The sequence below is a fragment of the Eptatretus burgeri genome, chromosome 5 (assembly GCF_056783735.1).
Source record: "Eptatretus burgeri isolate ZD-2024b chromosome 5, Ebu_testis_v1, whole genome shotgun sequence".
Lineage (NCBI taxonomy): Eukaryota > Metazoa > Chordata > Myxini > Myxiniformes > Myxinidae > Eptatretus > Eptatretus burgeri.
This window is the reverse complement of record NC_140965.1, coordinates 36,591,692-36,610,572: the sequence shown is the minus strand read 5'-3', so window position 1 is coordinate 36,610,572 and position 18,881 is coordinate 36,591,692. Positions and strand designations below refer to the sequence as shown.

At 42.2% G+C, this 18,881-nt stretch overlaps 1 protein-coding gene across 2 annotated transcripts in view; it reads left to right on the top strand.

Moving 5' to 3' along the window:
- LOC147026238 (F-box only protein 32-like) overlaps nucleotides 1–18,086 on the top strand; it is a 37,215-nt gene extending 19,129 nt beyond the window's left edge. Inside the window, exons 7-9 of one of the 2 annotated variants that reach the window (XM_085881457.1) lie at nucleotides 7,061–7,243; nucleotides 12,604–12,678; nucleotides 16,881–18,086. In XM_085881457.1, coding sequence (XP_085737583.1) covers nucleotides 7,061–7,243; nucleotides 12,604–12,678; nucleotides 16,881–16,970 — 348 coding nt within the window. In that variant the 3' untranslated portion in view covers nucleotides 16,971–18,086. Of the gene's footprint in view, nucleotides 1–7,060; nucleotides 7,244–12,534; nucleotides 12,679–16,880 lie in introns of both variants that reach the window. The other variant, XM_085881455.1, reaches the window with a different exon arrangement.
- The last annotated feature ends 795 nt before the right edge of the window (nucleotides 18,087–18,881 follow it).

Here is an 18,881-nt window from a genome sequence, read left to right as displayed (position 1 = left end):
TTAAGTTATGACGAGGGATCGTTCACATTTGGCACCAACCAATGCTTTTTAAGGTTCTTAAGAAAAGAGATTAGACCAAAGAGCATCCCTATCAGAGATGGGGAATCCCCCGCCATTGAAAAAGGTCATGCATATTCCAGATAATGAGGGAGGTGAATTGGAAACAAGACACCATTTGGTCATCATGTCTTTCGAGCTATACAGCAAATCTTACCTCTTGGATCTGGTCACAGCCAAAATCAAGCTAAAATCAGCTATTGTGAATACCAATATGGCTGCCAGTCCATTTTGGATCCGGCTACACCCAAAATCAATAGGGTTCTTCCTTTTTGGGTGGTACACGTATGTACCAAGTTTCAAATCGGTATTTGAAAAAATAAAATTTCAAGATGGCTGCCCGATTGGCCATTTTTGCTCCGGCCACACCCAATATGGCTACCAGTCATCCATCTGGGATCTGGCTACACCCAGAATCAATAGGGTTCTTCCTTTTGTGTGGTAAAAGTATGTACCAATTTTCAAATTGGTGTGGCCAAAAAAAGGCCTTTTTTCAAGATGGCTGCCTGGTGGCCATATTGGATGTCCGGCGGGGCAGAAATTCAATAGAAACCTATGTCGTCCCATTACCTACCCTCCCAGCAAGTTTCGTCGGAAAAGAAAAAAATTTAGGGCCTATTTCGCGATGTCATTTTTCAAGATGGCTGCTTGGTGGCCATATTGGATGTTCGACATGGCCAAAATTCAATAGCAACCTACATCGTCCCGTTACCTACATTTCCAGCAAGTTTCATCAGAAAAGAAAAAAATTAGAGCCTATATCGCGATAATGTCATTTTTTTTCAACATGGCTGCCTGGCGGCCATATTGGGTGTCCGAGTGGGCCAAAACCATGTTGGAAAAAGTTCCTCAGGGGTGACAAACGTAGTATCCAAAAATAATTGAAATCGGATAAGCGGTTTTCCATGTATTACAAAAACATTTTTTTCAAGATGGCCGCCCCAGTCGGCCATATTGGATCCGGCCACACCCAAAATCAATAGGGTTCTTCCTTTTCAGGTGGTACATGTGTGACTCAACTTTCAAGTCAATATGGTGAACAGTTTGAGTTATCGCACTCACAGCTATAAATGTTGACAGCCGGACGGACGGACGGACGGACGACCCGGGTGACAACAATATCCCCCTTCCGCCACGCGGCGGGGGATAATAAAACTGTCTACCACATTGGCAGGAAGAGTATCCCACAGACGAGGGAATTTGATAGAAAATGGAATGATATTGTTACAGACTCTGGGTTCGAGGCTCGCCGTGAGGGGAAGCACTCGGGTCCCTTTCGAATGCCGGTCCTTAGGCCGCCAGACACAGATAACTCCGCACAGCGGCAGGTTGCTAAGCAACCACAAATGCTGATTGGCACTGCCAATCCGGGCAGGGTTACACTACTTCGTGTAATACCTTACCTCTGGGCAGCCAAGTCAATCGGGGTATTGTGCCCTCGGCACACACCTGGATTACTGCCAAGTGATCCAGTGAGTGTATGCTGGCGAACAAGAGAAAATTTGGTGAGGCAGAACTTCCTGGCTGAACTGATGTGTGGACCATGCTGGACCAATACAGAAAAAGATGAAATGGAGTGGGTTCATTTATAACATAAGCAATTTATTACAAGCTCGGGCGAGGAAAGGTCATGTGGCACAGCAAAGGGTTTCCTTCACACATGTACGGCAGGAAAAGCAAGGATTAATGGGTGCGGCAAAAGAAATGCAATGATGATTTACAGAAAGAAAGACACAGAGCAGAGCTTATCCAAGAATAACTTCTGCAATCTTATATTATGCTACACATCACAGGTGCCAGTAAACACACACCCAAGGAAATTAGAGATAGCCCAGAAAGAAGAGAAGCAGTTGAGGTGTGAGTGACCTCATTGTACCTGACACGGTCGACGGACCTACACAACCCAATTGCTGAGGAGGGGGGAGGAGGGAAGAAAACTGGGGTGTCCATCGTACGTGAATGGGGAGGTGTAAATCTGCAATGAGGTGGAAAATAAGGTGTGAAGATGTGGGGAATTGGAGAAACAAAGGAAAGAAAAGAGCATGTGAGAAGATGGACTTTACGTGAGTTTATGAGATGATCTGTAAACGTAATGAGTTGGCTGTTGTTCTCTCGGCTCGGCTATTGCAGTGGCGCTTCTGTCTGGCCAGTGTCTCATTGAGGCGGAGAGAAGTGAAAGGAAGAGAGCCGATCTGATCCGCTCACTGCCACTACTTTTATAGAGCCCAGGCAAAGGAGAGGCCCAATGTTGGATCGAGAGGCTCTGTAGGCATTTCCGAGCTCTCTCTCAAATGGCGCATAGACACCTCCCCCCGAGCAGTAGCCCCACCAGACTCTGGAGGCCAAAATGGTTTTGGTTGCCTCCCCCCCCACCCCTAAGCCTGGCCATGCAAGAGAGCTCCACAAACTCTGAGGCAAGGGTTCCCGAGAGCGCTCCCCGGCCACGAACGTGCGCTGGACTCTACCCGAATGCTGCCAGCCAGCGGAGCACCAGAGCCACCCAGACGCTGCCGAATGAATCCCAGCACGCACTCGTGCCCCGAGCCACACGCCAAAGTATTCCGGCCCAGGGGTACCCACAATGCATCCTAACTACTGCTGTGAACGTCCAGGGAGCTGACGGCAGCCGTTGTGGCCATAGTGAGGTGGGGGAACCGCTGTGGTGTCTGTGGTAAAGTAGTTGAAGCATTGTAAGCAGTTGAGGCAATTGTGGTTTTGGCTGATGTGGTGAAGAAGTTGGGCATAGGTTGTTGTGGGGATTTTTGGGATGCGATGTAGCGATCATCGTGAGCGTTGTAGTGTCGTGCTGAGAGTCTGAGGTGAGGCATCGGTTGGTTCATGGCACTCTGAACAGGGAAATGATACGTGGTTTGAACGGGGGTGCTGCAGCATATCCTGATGACATCACTGTCCGGCCCGTGGTGTGCATGCATGCATGGCAAGGTTCATGTTTGAAATAAAGTGAATAGAATAAAATAAGTGAAAGAATCGCAGAACTGCAACAATATAAAGCATTTGTTTGAAAGCAGTGATGAAGAAATTTAACATTATGGACATGTCTTGGATTAACATTAACCAAATTATCAATAGCAATATCAAATCTGTTATACAAACATTTGCGACAAAAACTGACAAATATTTAAACCTGTTCGTCAAGAATGACGGACCGAGCTGGGAACAATGGAGGGAATAATCAATATTCTTACCACTGTGACTCGGTAAACATCTCCTTAGAAGACCGAGACAGGATTGGGTATATCTCCCCTGGACCACCTCCAGAGAGGATTGCTGGGAGAGAGTATGGGGGCAGCATACTCGAGGATGGGTCCAATGAGAGCACAGTGAAGCTTAACGAGTATGTGAGCATCTTTACAATTAACAAGTTTTCTGATAAACTGTCATTCTGGTTGCTTTTGAGACAACTATGTGGGCATGGTGCTTTCAGGTAAGATCCCTGGAAATAGACCAGCCCAGATATTTATAATGGTGAGTGATTTCAAGAGTTTGAGAACCTATCATGTAAGCTGGTTTTGGTGGGTTTCTGGAACGAGTGAGGGTCATCAATTTACATTTATAAACATAGAGTTTCATCTTATTAAGGGAATACCAAATGTCGATGGGACGCAAGTCGTTCTACAGAGCGAGCTCGTCATCTTGACCAGAGATAACTCTGTAAGTTAGTGTCATCAGCATACTGTCACAAGTAAAACTGGACACAGAATGGCAAGTCAAAGGCAAAAACATTGAAAAGCAGGTTCTTGAGAACTGACCCCTGGGGAACACCTGAGGGAACAGGGGTCCAGCCTGAATGGGCCCCTCAGAACTGCACCCATTGTTGATGGCCTGTTAAGTAGGAATTTGGGATTTTCCTTATCAATGCAGTTTGGCAAGGAGAACACCATGGCCCACACAATCAAAAGCTTTAGACCAATCCAATAATATGGCATCAATATGGGGGGTTTGAGGGAGTCCAAGGTTTTGACCCAGTGGTGATAAATTGTAATAAGTTGTCTGACACGAGAATGTTTTGGCAGGAAACCATGTTGGCAGTCTGAAACGAGGCCACATCTGTACAGATGATCCGTGAGATCTTTGGCAACAATGTTTTTCAAGACCTTTACTAAATGAAGAGCAGAGTGAAATTTGTCTGTCATTGGATAGATTATTTAGGTTTCCTGATTTATATATTGGGACCACATTTGTGAGTTTCCATTCAAGTAAGAGATTGTGGCCTGTGGCAATCGAAAGGTTAAAGATCAAAGGCAGTGGGTAGGCTAAGCTGTCAGTTGCTGGTTTGAGGAACGCAGGGGAAATGTTATCAAACCAGGGCGTTTTGTACACTTAGAGAGTTGAGAAAGTTCTTGACTTCTGTCAAATTAGTCTGGATTAGTGTTCGATGAAATTGATTGCAATCAAGACTACATGGGTAAAATACAAATGGAATCTTAGAAAAAAAAATCCTTTGAAAACTGATATCAAATTCATTAGCGACAGCAGGGGGATCACTAATGACATTGTCAGTCGTGTGGAGACTTGTGACTGAAGGCTTTTTTGAGATTTGAACAAATGAAAGACGAGAATCGTTTAGGATTGGTAATTCAGTTTTGGGCCAGGTCATGAATATGGTGATTGTAGGATTTCCTTGTGAGATATTTAACTTGGTTACAGAAAGATTTGTATTTAGCCCAAAGGTGAGTGTTGCCTTTCCGACGCACAGCTGCCTTGTCAGACCAGATGTAGTAAAGATCTTGTTGACAAGATCAAGTTTGTTACTAAAGGTTAAGTCCAGTGTTGACCCCAGCAATTCATCAGAGGATTTGCAACGTGTAATTCGGCTGACCATCTGGTGGAAGTTTAAAGTGTCAGAAGAGGTGAGGAGATGGTTAGCGAGTCCGGCCACGGAAAGGGCTCGAGATGGGTTAACATTAACATTAAAATCGCCATCTACCACAATGGCTAAGCAGTTTTGGGGAAAAGTCAGAACCAAGTCTAAAACTGATATGTATTCCTGGTGTTTCACATAGAGGGTGATTTATCAATGTGTGTGTCGTCCTTCGGATGGACGTTAAACAGGTGTCCCATCTGCCAGCATTATTGGTGGCTGTTGATGATCACATGTTGTCCTTCACGAAGAGTAGGTGAGCCATTGCCGGGACCATGGCAACATTCCAAATTCCTGCCCTAACCTTGTCGAACGTCAGGCCTGCCCAGCCAGTTCGTGAAAGACTTGGCCAAACACACAAGACCGTGGGAATAATTGTGGCCTTTAAAGAAGAAGAATGTTGTGTGCACATTGGAATTAATGATTCGGTTTTTGTTTTTTGTTTTTTCTTCCTCAATCCATATTGGAATTTCTGGTGAGATATTGGACTTGGGTAGCTGCAACACAGATCAAGTTTAAATAGAAACCTTGACACATCTCTCCATCATGGAGTTCACATTACAGTAATACGAGCCACCTTCCAAAAAAGGGACGTTGTGTAGTGATCACGTGTATCCGCAAAAGTATACTCTCGCCAAGATGAAGTCTTTGAGAGAAATTTGGATAAAATGAACTATACTCACTTTCCTCGAAGAGCAAAATATAATGTCTGTGAATCACTTGTATTACGCCATATCTATAGGAGAGGAAAACAGAAGTCGAAGCATGTTTTTATCGTTGAATGCATATATAAATACAGAGACTTGGTATATTTTCGTAAGAAGTAAGATAATTTTCAATGGCAATTAGCATTGAAACAGGACGTAGTTTAAGGAAGAAATGATGGATTTTAAAAAGACACTAACAAAGTGACACTTGTATGGATATACACCCTAACTTTGAGGATTTCTTCTCAGAATTGGTGTTATTTTCCCACCCTCAATACTCCCCTCCAGCAGGGGTCAGTGGTTATATGCCACATATACAAGAGAAAATTGAAAGTGGGCTCCTCACCCTTGTGGGGGGTGTAGGGGTAGGAGAGAGGTTATTTCATCGCTGTGAGCTGACCACCGGTACCCTGAGCAAGCATGCAAAATTTGAGGGAAGTTGGCCAAGCAGTTTATGATTCTATGAGTTTTAGACATACATGCATACATACATACATACCCACATACATGGAATTCCAAGATTTTAATATAATAGCAAAAATGTGGTTTCAAAATAAATAAGAAGATGCATGAATAAATCAGGAAAATTTTAGTTTTTAATTTTATAAAAATGTCTCGGGCTCTAAGTTTTAACGAGTCTTCAAGATCAGCACCAGTTTTGGATATCACTGTTTTCCATTAAATCTAATGAGCAAGGAAGATGAATGGCTACAAGACTAATGCAATTCAAGGCATCAGCCACTTTTTGCAACCGGTAGTCTCGTAACATCAAGAGCAGCCAAACGGATACTTTTACTGGCAAACCACTATAAAACTCAAGTTGAAAATAAAGGAAATGATTTCAAATAATGACAAGCTAGTAAACAGAAAAAACAAAGTTTGTGAAAAACAAATTGAATGATCTGCACTTGCAGTATATGTTGTACTGTACGTCGTTGAACTACTCATGCAAGTGCTCTAAATTCAAAACTGTCTCAAATAAGAAATTAATTGTCAAACTATTGGCATCATACAAAGTTGAGGTTATTGATGATTATGGATGCTCTAAAGCTTATTATTTGCTCCTTCCCTCCCACCCACTCCACCCCCACCCCCCCCCTCTCCACAACAATATAAAGATGAAATTTAAAGGTTCTCGGTTCATACATGGATGTAACAAGTTTAGCAATATATATTTGGGCTTGTATAATATCTTACTTGACAATGCCAGTCAAATCGTGCCTTAAATGCACGCAACCCAAATATTCCATCCTCAAAGAACGAACACTTCCACCTCATAATGGGTAAAAATCAATGACAAGATCAGCCTAATGTGAGTTCGGTTTCCACTTCAGCTTCTAAAAACCATTTGGTCTTGTCTCCACCCCCCTCCTCCCCACACACTCCTCCATGTCCTCCTGTTTCCTTGTGCCAGAGAGTCGACCAAGGCCTGACCTTGAGCGACCTTCCACTCACTGCTCAGCTCTCAATCCTTCGTTGCCTTGACGATGGGCGTGATGTGGTGAGAGTGGGTCATACCACACGCAGTCTACATGCCCTCAGCCACGATCGATCCCTGTGGAAGGCTCTTTGCCACTATCACTTCACTGACAGACAGGTGAGAGAAGCCATCAAGATGTGATATCTTAATTTGCTTTTCTTCTATCTTGTGAACATTGCCCCTTTCCTTTGGTTAGACATTGCATTGGTTCATGTAAATCTGGCTTTCTGATTGGTGCAAGAATTGCTTGTCTTCACGAAGACACGTGTCTGTCTACAGACAGGTGAAATAATGGTTTTGTCAACTGAAAGCCAGAAAGCATAGGGGAACTGCCTTTGGAAGCTAGGTGTCACTGATGTTTTGAGCATTCACCTTTCGTTAGAGCAAAGGTTTTGGTCCCTCCTGATTGAGGCTGATTTAGCCACAACTTTTTTTTTATTTCGTGATAACTTGGAAAATGTAATGAAGTACAAATGTTCTTTGCATTCAATGTATAGAATAGATTGAAGGTTTTGAGCAGCCAAAGCTGACACAGACTTCCTTATATAAAACGAGGTGAATGCACCCGGCGCTGCCCGGGTTCTTTTTGAATGAATTTAATGTTCTATACGTATGTCTAACACGAGCACAGTATCGGTTCCCGATTGGGCCATGGCAGTCAGATGCTAAGGGGGTTGGTGAGAGGGAAACACACCCCCTCCCCCCCCCACCCCCGGCCGAGGGGCTTTGCCACATAGCCTATAACCTTCCCGGGGCCCATCCCGACATTTTTTGTTTCAGTGGTTAGCTCCTATCTTTAATCTTTCAGATTAGCGCGTGCAGACAAACAAACAAACAAACAGACAAACAAAAACTTAAAATCATATGTTAGATATATTGTATATGGCGTTGGTCCCATGTCAATCGGCTGAACTTGAAAAATTAACGTTACGAAATCAAGTGATGACGTCATAATTCGGAAACCGGAAGTCGGAAGTACAATTCTTTTACATCGGGACACTCCCGGGTACATGTTCTGTCAGCATGTGAAGTTTGGTGAGGATCAGTCCAGTACTTTTCGCGTGCATAGGTCACAGAGAAACACACATTCAATTTTTTATATATATATATATATATATATATATATATATATATATATATATATATATATATATATATATATATATATATAGATATTATTTATTTTCTTCCTCAAATTTTGGTATAATTTGTGTTGTGTGTCAGACAATAAACAATGGCCATAAAAACATGATGGTATTGTTTGCCGATGATCCAAAACGCTGCCACCACATTGTGACGTTTTGAAGCTACATGATGTATCATTTAGTTTGTAAGTAGACTATTTTGGGAGTCCCTAAAACTTTTCCTGCAGCTCATTTACTCACACGATCCACCACCATCAACCCCTTGTAGTGAAACTACCTAAATCCTGATCACTGCTCACCTCCACTCATTTGCTCCTCTTTTCTTTTTTTTTTTTTCTTCCCCTCTCCCTCCCCCACCTAGAGAAGTGACTCACATTCTATTCAATATCATTCTTCCCTCTAGTTCTTCAAGACAGCTGTTCACCACCATGTCAGATCATCCCCAATCCAAAGCCATGATCTTTTATACCCTCGTTAACTCCCTCCCTTCCCCACTTCAATTCCTCCTCTTTCCAAATTTCCAGTTTTTCCTGCTTGGAGTTTCCTTCTGTGTCCATTCTTGTCCACCCCATGCATCCTCTCCTGCCCTCCATAACTTCCCAACATATTGTTAGTCCAAGTCACCCTCCATCTTGGCCTTCAACTCTGCTGTTGGTCCTCTCTCTCTCTCTCTCTCTCTCTCTCTCTCTCTCTCTCTCTCTCTCTCTCTCTCTCTCTCTCTCTCTCTCTCTCTCTCTCTCTCTCTCTCTCTCTCTCTCTCTCTCTCTCTCTCTCTCTCTCTCTCTCTCTCTCTCTCTCTCTCTCTCTCTCCATCTCCATCTCCATCTCTCCATCTCTCCATCTCTCCATCTCTCCATCTCTCCATCTCTCCATCTCTCCATCTCTCCATCTCTCCATCTCTCCATCTCTCCATCTCTCCATCTCTCCCTCTCTCCCTCTCTCCCTCTCTCCCTCTCTCACTATCTCCCTCTCTCCCTCTCTCCCTCTCTCCCTCTCTCCCTCTCTCCCTCTCTCCCTCTCTCCCTCTCTCCCTCTCTCCCTCTCTCCCTCTCTCCCTCTCTCCCTCTCTCCCTCTCTCCCTCTCTCCCTCTCTCCCTCTCTCCCTCTCTCCCTCTCTCCCTCTCTCCCTCTCTCCCTCTCTCCCTCTCTCCCTCTCTCCCTCTCTCCCTCTCTCCCTCTCTCCCTCTCTCCCTCTCTCCCTCTCTCCCTCTCTCCCTCTCTCCCTCTCTCCCTCTCTCCCTCTCTCCCTCTCTCCCTCTCTCCCTCTCTCCCTCTCTCCCTCTCTCCCTCTCTCCCTCTCTCCCTCTCTCCCTCTCTCCCTCTCTCCCTCTCTCCCTCTCTCCCTCTCTCCCTCTCTCCCTCTCTCCCTCTCTCCCTCTCTCCCTCTCTCCCTCTCTCCCTCTCTCCCTCTCTCCCTCTCTCCCTCTCTCCCTCTCTCCCTCTCTCCCTCTCTCCCTCTCTCCCTCTCTCCCTCTCTCCCTCTCTCGCTCCTTTTGTGTGCGTCTCTACTGTTCCCTTTGTGTCCTGTTTTTGTCTGTAACATCCTGATCCGTTAAGTATACGAGCTCCTCCACAAGCCTCGACTATGTATACAAAAAAAATGTAGTTTTCCCACAAAGCTGGTTCCTGCGTCACTCCAGACGCGTCGGTTTAATATAAACGAGCATTTAATTTGTCACTTCACTGCTGGTAGTTGAACAACGTAGCTTATGTATGTTACAGTACAGAAAGCTTATTACCTTCGCATTCTGTGAAAGGTTATGTTTTGGTCGCTGTGTATTTATTTATTTGTGAATATGTGTGTTTGTTTGTTATTCTCATAACTCAAAGTATTAAACCGAATTGCATGAAATTTGGTGGGATGATTCGTGAGTATCCACGGACGATTTCATTAGATTTTGGGAGCGATCGGGTCAAAGGTCAAGGTCATGAAAAGGTCAAAAACACTCTTTTGAGCATAACTTCCTTCATAATGCAACCACCGCCATGTTGTTCCATGACGAGATACCTTTCGGATATGTAGTGCCGGAAGTGCGTCTAAATGACGTCACAAGATGACGTAAAGTTTCAATTTTCGATCTCATCAGTTTTGATCATACCGTTTTAGAGGACTTACCTTAAGGACGTCACACACCAAATTTGACTTCGATCGGACTGACCGTTATGACGTCATTGACGTTTGAACATGATGTTTTTCAATTGTGGCTAAAATGTCCTGATATTTTGCATTCAAATATCTATATAATTTATAAAGCAAAGTCTCCCAAATCCAGGCATTAGGATCAGTACCAAAATATCTGTTTATTGATGTACAGGTTTTGCCAATTAACTCTGTAGTCAAGGTCACACTCAAGGTCAAAATATACTTGTAGGCATAGCTTCAGATCTAATAGAGATATTGACATGAAACCAACATTAAAACGTTCATTGAACTACGAGCTTTCAGAATGGTAGTCCCCGACTGGACGTGACTTCCCCGGCAGTGCGTCAAAATGACGTCAAAAGATGACGTCATTTTTCAACTTTTTAATTTTTCAGTGTTTATCATTCCATTTTGTTGGACTGCCTTCGAGGAGGTTACACACCAAATTTGACGTCAATCGGACTGACGGTTGTGACGTCATGGACGTTTTAAAATGACGTTTTTCAAATGTGCCTGGAAAAAAGTTGCGGCGGCGAAGGTATGCGCTCTACCGAGTGCCCGTTCTAGTTGACAGTCAGTTTTTGCAACAAAAAGAATAATTCCAGAATCATTTTGTTTGCTGCTCACAACCCAGCATTAATTTTAGTAATATGCACACTGATTTGACAACAACAACAACAAAATGACAACAAATTCCTTTTGTGTTCCCAGTGATCAGATGTTTATTGTTTTGTTTGATTGTTTGTTTTTAAGTTACAAAATGCAATTCTCATTGAGTCATGAATAATACACCGCCGTAAAGGCCTAGCATAGTGCTAGACATAATGCCATTTTACTACACTGCAACCTTGCTAAGTGCGTCACCCCGATGCCCAACATCTGGCGTTCAGCCCGTAGTCTCCGGATGTCAGATAGTCAGTCAAATGTTTGGGTTATGGTTTTCAACTGCCTTCAGCGAAGGGATGGGATGGGTTGAGTGCTGGGCACTGAGATTACATGCACGTTCGTAGAGGCCGAGCCAGGCGGTCGACATAATGACACATTTAGATGTAAGGCTGTTATGACGTCCCAGAAAAAAGGAACGTGACAGACAGAAGGATGGATGGACGGACAGACAAAAAATCCAAGTGTTTTAATATATAAATTGATGGGAAGTGCATGTCGCATTTAAACATTTATTTGAAATTTTACAGTTGTATTCATTATTTCCAAATTCCCCAGTTAAATTATTCAGTTAATAAAAATGAAATATATTATTTTGCATGCAACAAAAGTAATATATTTTCAAGGCTCAAAACTAGATGAAGAAAAGGACAGTGTCTGTCGGTTTGTGTCTTCTTTGTTTCCTTTCTCCTCTTTCATCACTCGGTTTTGAAAGTCGTATAATTAACAATGTCTTACGATTTTGCTTATGGCATCAAAATTAGTCTACATCTCCTCCATTTATTCCATTCATCTCAGTCATAAGTTGACTTTTCTCAGTGTTTGCCATGCTGGATGACATCATGACATTCTGGTGGGTGGACAGTTCGTTAATGGATTGCTGTTGTTTTGTGGCCTTCCCGTCCTAGCAAATCCTATACCAAGCCATCATTGTCCTCGACGGGTAGATCACCGAGGCGGGTGATGCTTTCGTTGCCATTCTGTCATGGGAATGATGATTATGATGACGATGATGATGTTGTTCTGTGGCCCTCCCATCTTATAAAATCTCATCACCTGTCCTTGACTTGTGTATCCATGAGTTGCACATGTTCTACCTTTTTAGGCAATATAACCTACTAGACAGGTTTTTTATTCAAGATATATATATATATATATTTTTTTTTTAGAGCAGTAGGAAGGGTAACGTTCATAACTCTGCACAATGTAACATTATATATTTTATGATTAACATGGTTTTATTGAAGTGAAGTTTCAAAACATTATGCCATAATTTTCTAAGATGTGTTAAAATAAAGGAACTCTAATCCTTAGATTTTTTTTTTTTTTTTTTTTTTTTGTCATCATAGCCATTTGGCAAGATTGTTGTCAAATCCGTTTTGGGTCGTTCTGGTTTATGGGAAAGCTGTCAACAATTAATGCATAAAACTCTCTAATTATCGAGCATGCCATCACAGGTACAAAAACACATAGTCATTGGAGAGACAGGTGCGGCAGATTGGATGAACACTTATGTTGCTCTGCAGAAACGATATCCTCGAAAAGAGCAATACCCCGACAGTCTCCTTTACTGCCAACATTGTAGCATCCTCTTCTGGAAGGTGAGATCTTGTTTGCCTTGTCACTCCCATGCAACTTCTCAAATTTTAACTGGAACTGAAATGTGCCAAGATGTTTTTTGAATATGCTATTTATGAAAATAATTAATACTACAGAAAACCGTAATATGTTGAGCGAACTTAACAAATTCTGTCATCACTCGAGTTACTTGAGTTTATTTTACAGTAATCGTCAGGAATATGGATATTGAGATCTATGAGCGTAGACTTGTTCACCCAATATTATAGAATATTATTTGACAAGAGGTTACACACAATGTGTGTCCAGTATAGCTGGAACTATTTATAACTGAGGACATCAATGAAAGTATCACAAAACCCAGGGTTCTTTGATCCAACAGGAATTGTGTGTGTGTCCAAGTTTGCTTGCTTGATGCAAACTCTGCTCCTATCCTCAGCATGAGGGCACAGAAAGCTCTGTCCCTCTCAGCAAGAAGGTATGGAGCAGGAGCAAATTTAAAGCAAATGTTCATGCACAGTCCATGGTTGATAGGATGGCTTAGAGGTACGCACACTGCCCTCAGCTGTCTAGCCTGGTTTGATTCCCTGCACAGCTATAAACTGTATCCTGATATTTCGTAGGCAGGGTGGTTCATCAGTATGTGTGCGCCATCCCTCGGATGGACGTTAAACGGGCGTCTCGTCTGCCATCATTTGTTGGTGGACGTTAAAAATCCCACAGTGTCCTTTGCGAAGAGTCGGTGAGATATCACTGGCACCATGAACAAATTCCAAATTCCTGTGCGAACCAGCAGAGGGCATTGCATCAACAGCACAGCCGCACCCTCAGCCAATCCAATGATGTGACCCCTCAGCCTTGTGTTGCTTTCGAACGAACGAATGATGCACAGTCCAAGCTCCACTTTCTCAGTAAGATGTTAGTATGGGTATCACAATGCAAGTATGTCTAATAAGGACATATTAGAATATAGTTTACTAGCAGGGGGCCACCCTGGGCCAGGGGTGGAGTGGGGGGGGGGGTCGAGGGGATGTGGGTTCCCTTCGCTACCTGGCTGGGTGAGCTTTTCCTGGTGGTGGTTTTGGCCATGAAAAAGTAACAAACCAACGGAACGCAGAAAAAAAAAAATCTCGCAAACGATATCATTTAAGATTTCATTTCAACATTTGATGCACATCATCTGCCCCAACTTCCAAGTAGTTTTATTTTTGCCCCCCCCCCCATGTAACATGTTGTGGGGAGGGGGGAGTGGGCTTTTTCTTTTTGTATCCATGACCTGACTGGGTACTTCCAGCATGTTTGCAAAATTTGGAGATTGGTCCAGCCGTTTTATTTTCCCTGATTTTCAGAACTACACAAACATAAATACGGGTAATTTAATTGAGGGATGAGGGGGATTTTTCGGAGGGGGTAGCGTAAATCTTGTCCTGGTTCTGAAGTTCTTACACCCACAATTTGGTGTCTCTCGGTGCTACGGTTCGGCCGTGAAAAAATAACGTACAAACACACAAACACTTGAACATATTTGTACAGATTAAAATTATGACCAACATGCTATAAAATATTTACTTTCAGCAAAGAAGTTCAACTCCACCTCAGTTTCACATTCTATACCCACCTATAGGGTGGGTAAACAACTGGTTCGAAAGTTAAAACAAAAGAGCGACATGAACACACCAGAACGGGACTGTACACAGTGAAACAAAATATGATGACTTCCTCTCTGCTCTGCTTCTCCTGGCTCGGCTCTGCCATTTGGACAAGCAGTTCACGAACATTCCTGCAAGAAACCTACCTCGATGAAACAACTCGTAAATAAATATGAAATGGTTTTATATTGGAAAAAGCAAGAAAATGCTTGAGACCGCAAGATTGTTGGGAAATGGCGAGAACTTCCCTGAACACGGACTGTAAAATCGAACTATTATATTAATACTCGTCAGTGTTTTACTCGACTCCACATTTACAATTAACATCTTTCCTCAACAAACGTTACAGATTTGTATATATAATAAACAGCTTGTTCCATATTGAATTGTAAGTAGGCATGTGTTGACATTACACTGAACCAATGCGTCGTATAACGGACTCGTAATTAATTTGTGACAGTTTTTGGGGTTTTATTTTGTACCATGTATGCAAATCGTAATCTCATTTTAACCCCCTCATCTTTACAATAAGTATTTAACAGTTTCTTATCAATCCAAATTTTTTAACATACAGCCAAGCCTGTTCAAAATGTAAAACACAAGGGGTGGGGGTAATATATGCTGTGAGCACACTCTGGCTGTGATGGCGAACATCAGTTGCATATTATGTCTCGCACGCTAAAACCGCATAATCTGCATTGAACAAAAGTCTGCCACCCAGACGATCGATCCTGCCAATGCACACCAAAAAACAGAAGGCAATTGCCATCAGGTGGAGATGTAGGCCAAAAAGTGTGGAGCGTGACGAACGCCCCCACCCAATCTCAAACAGACGTGACACGAGTCCCGTACTTGATGACAAATCTCTGTTTTTGGCATGAGTGGCCGGGCTGAAGCCACCCTGTTGGAGGCGACGATTTGGTCGGCACGTGTACGGGACTCACGTCATGTACATTTGAGATTGGGTGGGGGGGCGCTTCGGCGCGCTCCGCACTTTGTGGCCATATATACACACTTCCATCATTGTGTTGTTCCTGAGCAGGCAGGATAGCTTGGAGGTATGCAACTTACCAAGCTTGGTTTAAACCTTGGCCCAGCTATAAACTTCCAGCACTGCTTATTGTTGGACATGGAAGATCCCATGGTGTCTCTTGTGAGGAGTAGGTGAATTGTCGTTGGTATTCCGGCTAAACTCAAAATTCCTTGCAAGTCGTCTGGTCTTCTTGGAAGTTCTTGACTCCAGGTTATACTGCTCACGTCACGTCCATTTGAGATTGTTGGATCAAAGAACACTTTCTTCGAGTGTGGTTTCTGTCTGGGCAGCAGCCTCTGCACTACAAATAATTAATTAACCAGTTAGTTTGCATGTTACATGTGAGCATTTTGTACATTTGTATGAAATTGCTGAGACAATCCCCCCCCCCACCATACCCTTACCAACTCCAATTTTATATCGGCAAAATTATGAAGGTAACCCAGTGGTTGTTTTTCAAATCTCTGAATGATGTACTTTTTAACTTAAACAAAATCCATTAGTTGTTATTCCTGGTGTTGGCTGAATGGTTAGAGTGGTGGGCTTGGGATCCCAAGGTCCTGAGTTCAAATCCCGCTTATCCATTGAATTAATAGCAGGTGGGGTTGACTCAACCTGTCATCCTTCCGAGATCAGCAAAATTAGTACCAGCTTGCTGGGATGATTGAGCCATTATAGTGTTGTGCGTCAGAATGACAACCCATCCAGGATTGTGCCCAATAGTCCAGGAGACTGCGGCAACACCGACGTTCTGTACAGAGTGTGGTCCCTCCCAATGGATGGATAGATGGATTAATTATTCTTCTCCATTTATTAATATTTATCTCCAATTGTGCAGCACATTCTTTGTACTTTCAAGTTGAATTTGATTATGCGAGCACTTCTGGAGTGCATTACAATGTTCTCGTTGAGATCAAATGTGTTTCGACTAAAGTTCCAACCCTAACCTGTGCTTATGGTGGCTGGCAATGTATGTACTACTCTTTTCCTGTATGTTTGACCTCTATGTGTCCCAGAGCTTTAATTATTGTGTTTTCTTTTTTGGGCTCTTTCTTCATTTGCATTTTGTACATTTGTATGAGATTGCTGCCATGGCTTCTCACGCTCCAGGATTACAGCGTTGTTGTTTTGCTGGAGGTATTAACCTGATATTACTTTCTTCTATCCACACTTGTGTGGACTGTTATACCCAACATTTAATTTGATTTTGTTTTGGTAAGTTTTAAGGTCAAGCCCCTCAATTTTGATGATTTACTCAAAAAATATTTTTTTTAATACTGAAAGTGCTGAGTGAATTGTTATTACAAACATTCCCTCAAAACATTTCTCAACAAAATCATTAAGGTTGGAGATAATATGGCTCCCCTATTGCTTCCTTAATCATTTTAACCTCGAGTGTGAAACGTTTGTACCAGCACCTTCGTGGCCAAGGAAACCTTAATCTGATGTTGGTAGGAGTACTTTGCAATTTGCTCAGTGACTTAATGATTCCCATCAACTTGTTCTCGTGTTTCTTCCCTCCTCACCTTACTCCTCCTGACAGGATTTGGGCCATCCTTGTTCGGCGAACAATCCGGAAAGTTCATCTGTGCCCATATCACCGCAAGACTTCATCGATCTCTTCCGCTTTTGATGATGATTTCCTGCTGCTGTGAAATGCCAGAGGACAACTTGCTCAAATAATAGCTCAAACTGTGGGAGCATTGTGATAGCCTGGTGATTCGTGAGCAGAGAAAACAATGGGGTCACGACCAGTGGAAGATTGTATATCGACTTCTCCAACACAACAAACAGATAGTTACACATTGGCGATGGAACTCGACGTGGCTCTTTACATGCGGAATCGTGTAAAATCTGGTGATGTTTGCTTAATTTGTCGTACCTTTACTTTTTTTTTCTTTTCTTTTTTCTCGCCAGTAAAGTATACAAGTTGAGAATATTTTATCCTCCTGTCAAAAATCGTATGAAGAGTTGTAATTATTTATTTTATTTTACTTTTTACAATGGAATGTGCATCGAAACAACTTACAAGTTGTTTTAGCATGTCTATACTTATCACTATCTTACAAAGTGGTATGTTCTTTTGATCTTTCTTGTGTCTTTTTAACTTGTCTGTCTGATTATTGTTGCAGTCTTTTTTTATTATTATTATTTTTTGAACGTAAGCAAGGATTCTAGACTCATCGACTTTGGCCCATACCTTTTAGCCTGGAGTCTTGCGTTTGGTTTAGCGATTCTTTATGATGAATGTTGACTGTCGGGAAAAAAAAAAACCTTGCTTTTCTCTGTTGTGTAATTTTTTACAATGATTGAGGTCTGTGTCTTAATCCCTTGATCAATTTGCCAACTTTTCCTGCAGGTCGTTTACACTTCAAGCTAAATTGGACAAAGCAAGCACTTTTTTTTTTTAATTTACAAACGTGCACACTTTTGACTGTCGGCTATCAGTTTGACAAAAGCAAATTTTTGCACATTGGAGTGTTCATTTATGGAACTTTTTCCATACTCTTAACCTTTTTTGTTGTTGTTGTTAACAGAATTTTATAATATGTATTGGTGATATTTATTCCTGTGTTGCTTTATTTTTCTCCATCCACCTGTCGTGCATTCCACTTCCCCTAAATGCCAGTGTGAAACATTTTTGGTTTTTGCAGTCTGAATCCCAACTTAAACCCCCTGCCCATATGTTTTACTGCTCTCTTCATAGCTTGCCTTAATGTGGTTAATTAAATTAGATTACTGTTGCTCATGCAGGAGATGCTGTGTTTTATTTTATAATTGATTCAAGCATTTTCAGCTTCACCATTATCAAAACTTTTGAACAAACCAATGTGTTTGAAGTAGTGTAGCTTAACCCACTAAAATATAATTGCTTAGCAGGCAAGCACCGACTGTTTCATAATTGCCAGTATGTGTAATTTGACACTTTTTTTTTTCCTTCCCACCCATGTACTATTGAGGTGGTTGAGAGGATCAAATGGTGTGAACATGACAATTTGAAATGAGAAAAAGAGCAATCAGAGATCTCAGACCCTCACCAGGACTTGTTTTGTGTAGTGGTGTATTATGAATTTAATAACTGGAACTGCCACTTTATAACTGCTGGCAGTGATGACCAGGTACCAAGATGTCCTGCTTTGATCAGACACTTGACCCTGACCCAGACATTTTTTGTTATTCAATTGAATTCAGAATGGGATTAAAATAAATTCAAATCAAATCAAATGCAAGACTAAACAAGAAAAAGACGTCTTGCAGAGAACGACACTTGTAAAATCCAAACGTTGCCTTGGATACATGTAATTGTCCATTTCATTGAGGTTAAAATTGATGATCTTAATCAAAGCTCAGGTCAATTGGATGAAAATTGATTATTTCAGATTGAAATTCATGATTTTAGATGTTTGACCTTTTGACCTCAAAGTTACTTTCCTAATTCAGTGATGGACTATATATGCAAATCCTGTTCAACTTTCAAGTTAATAGGATGTAAATTGTTCCTGACCACATAAAAAGCTTTCATCTGCAATCTGAGGGAGTACTG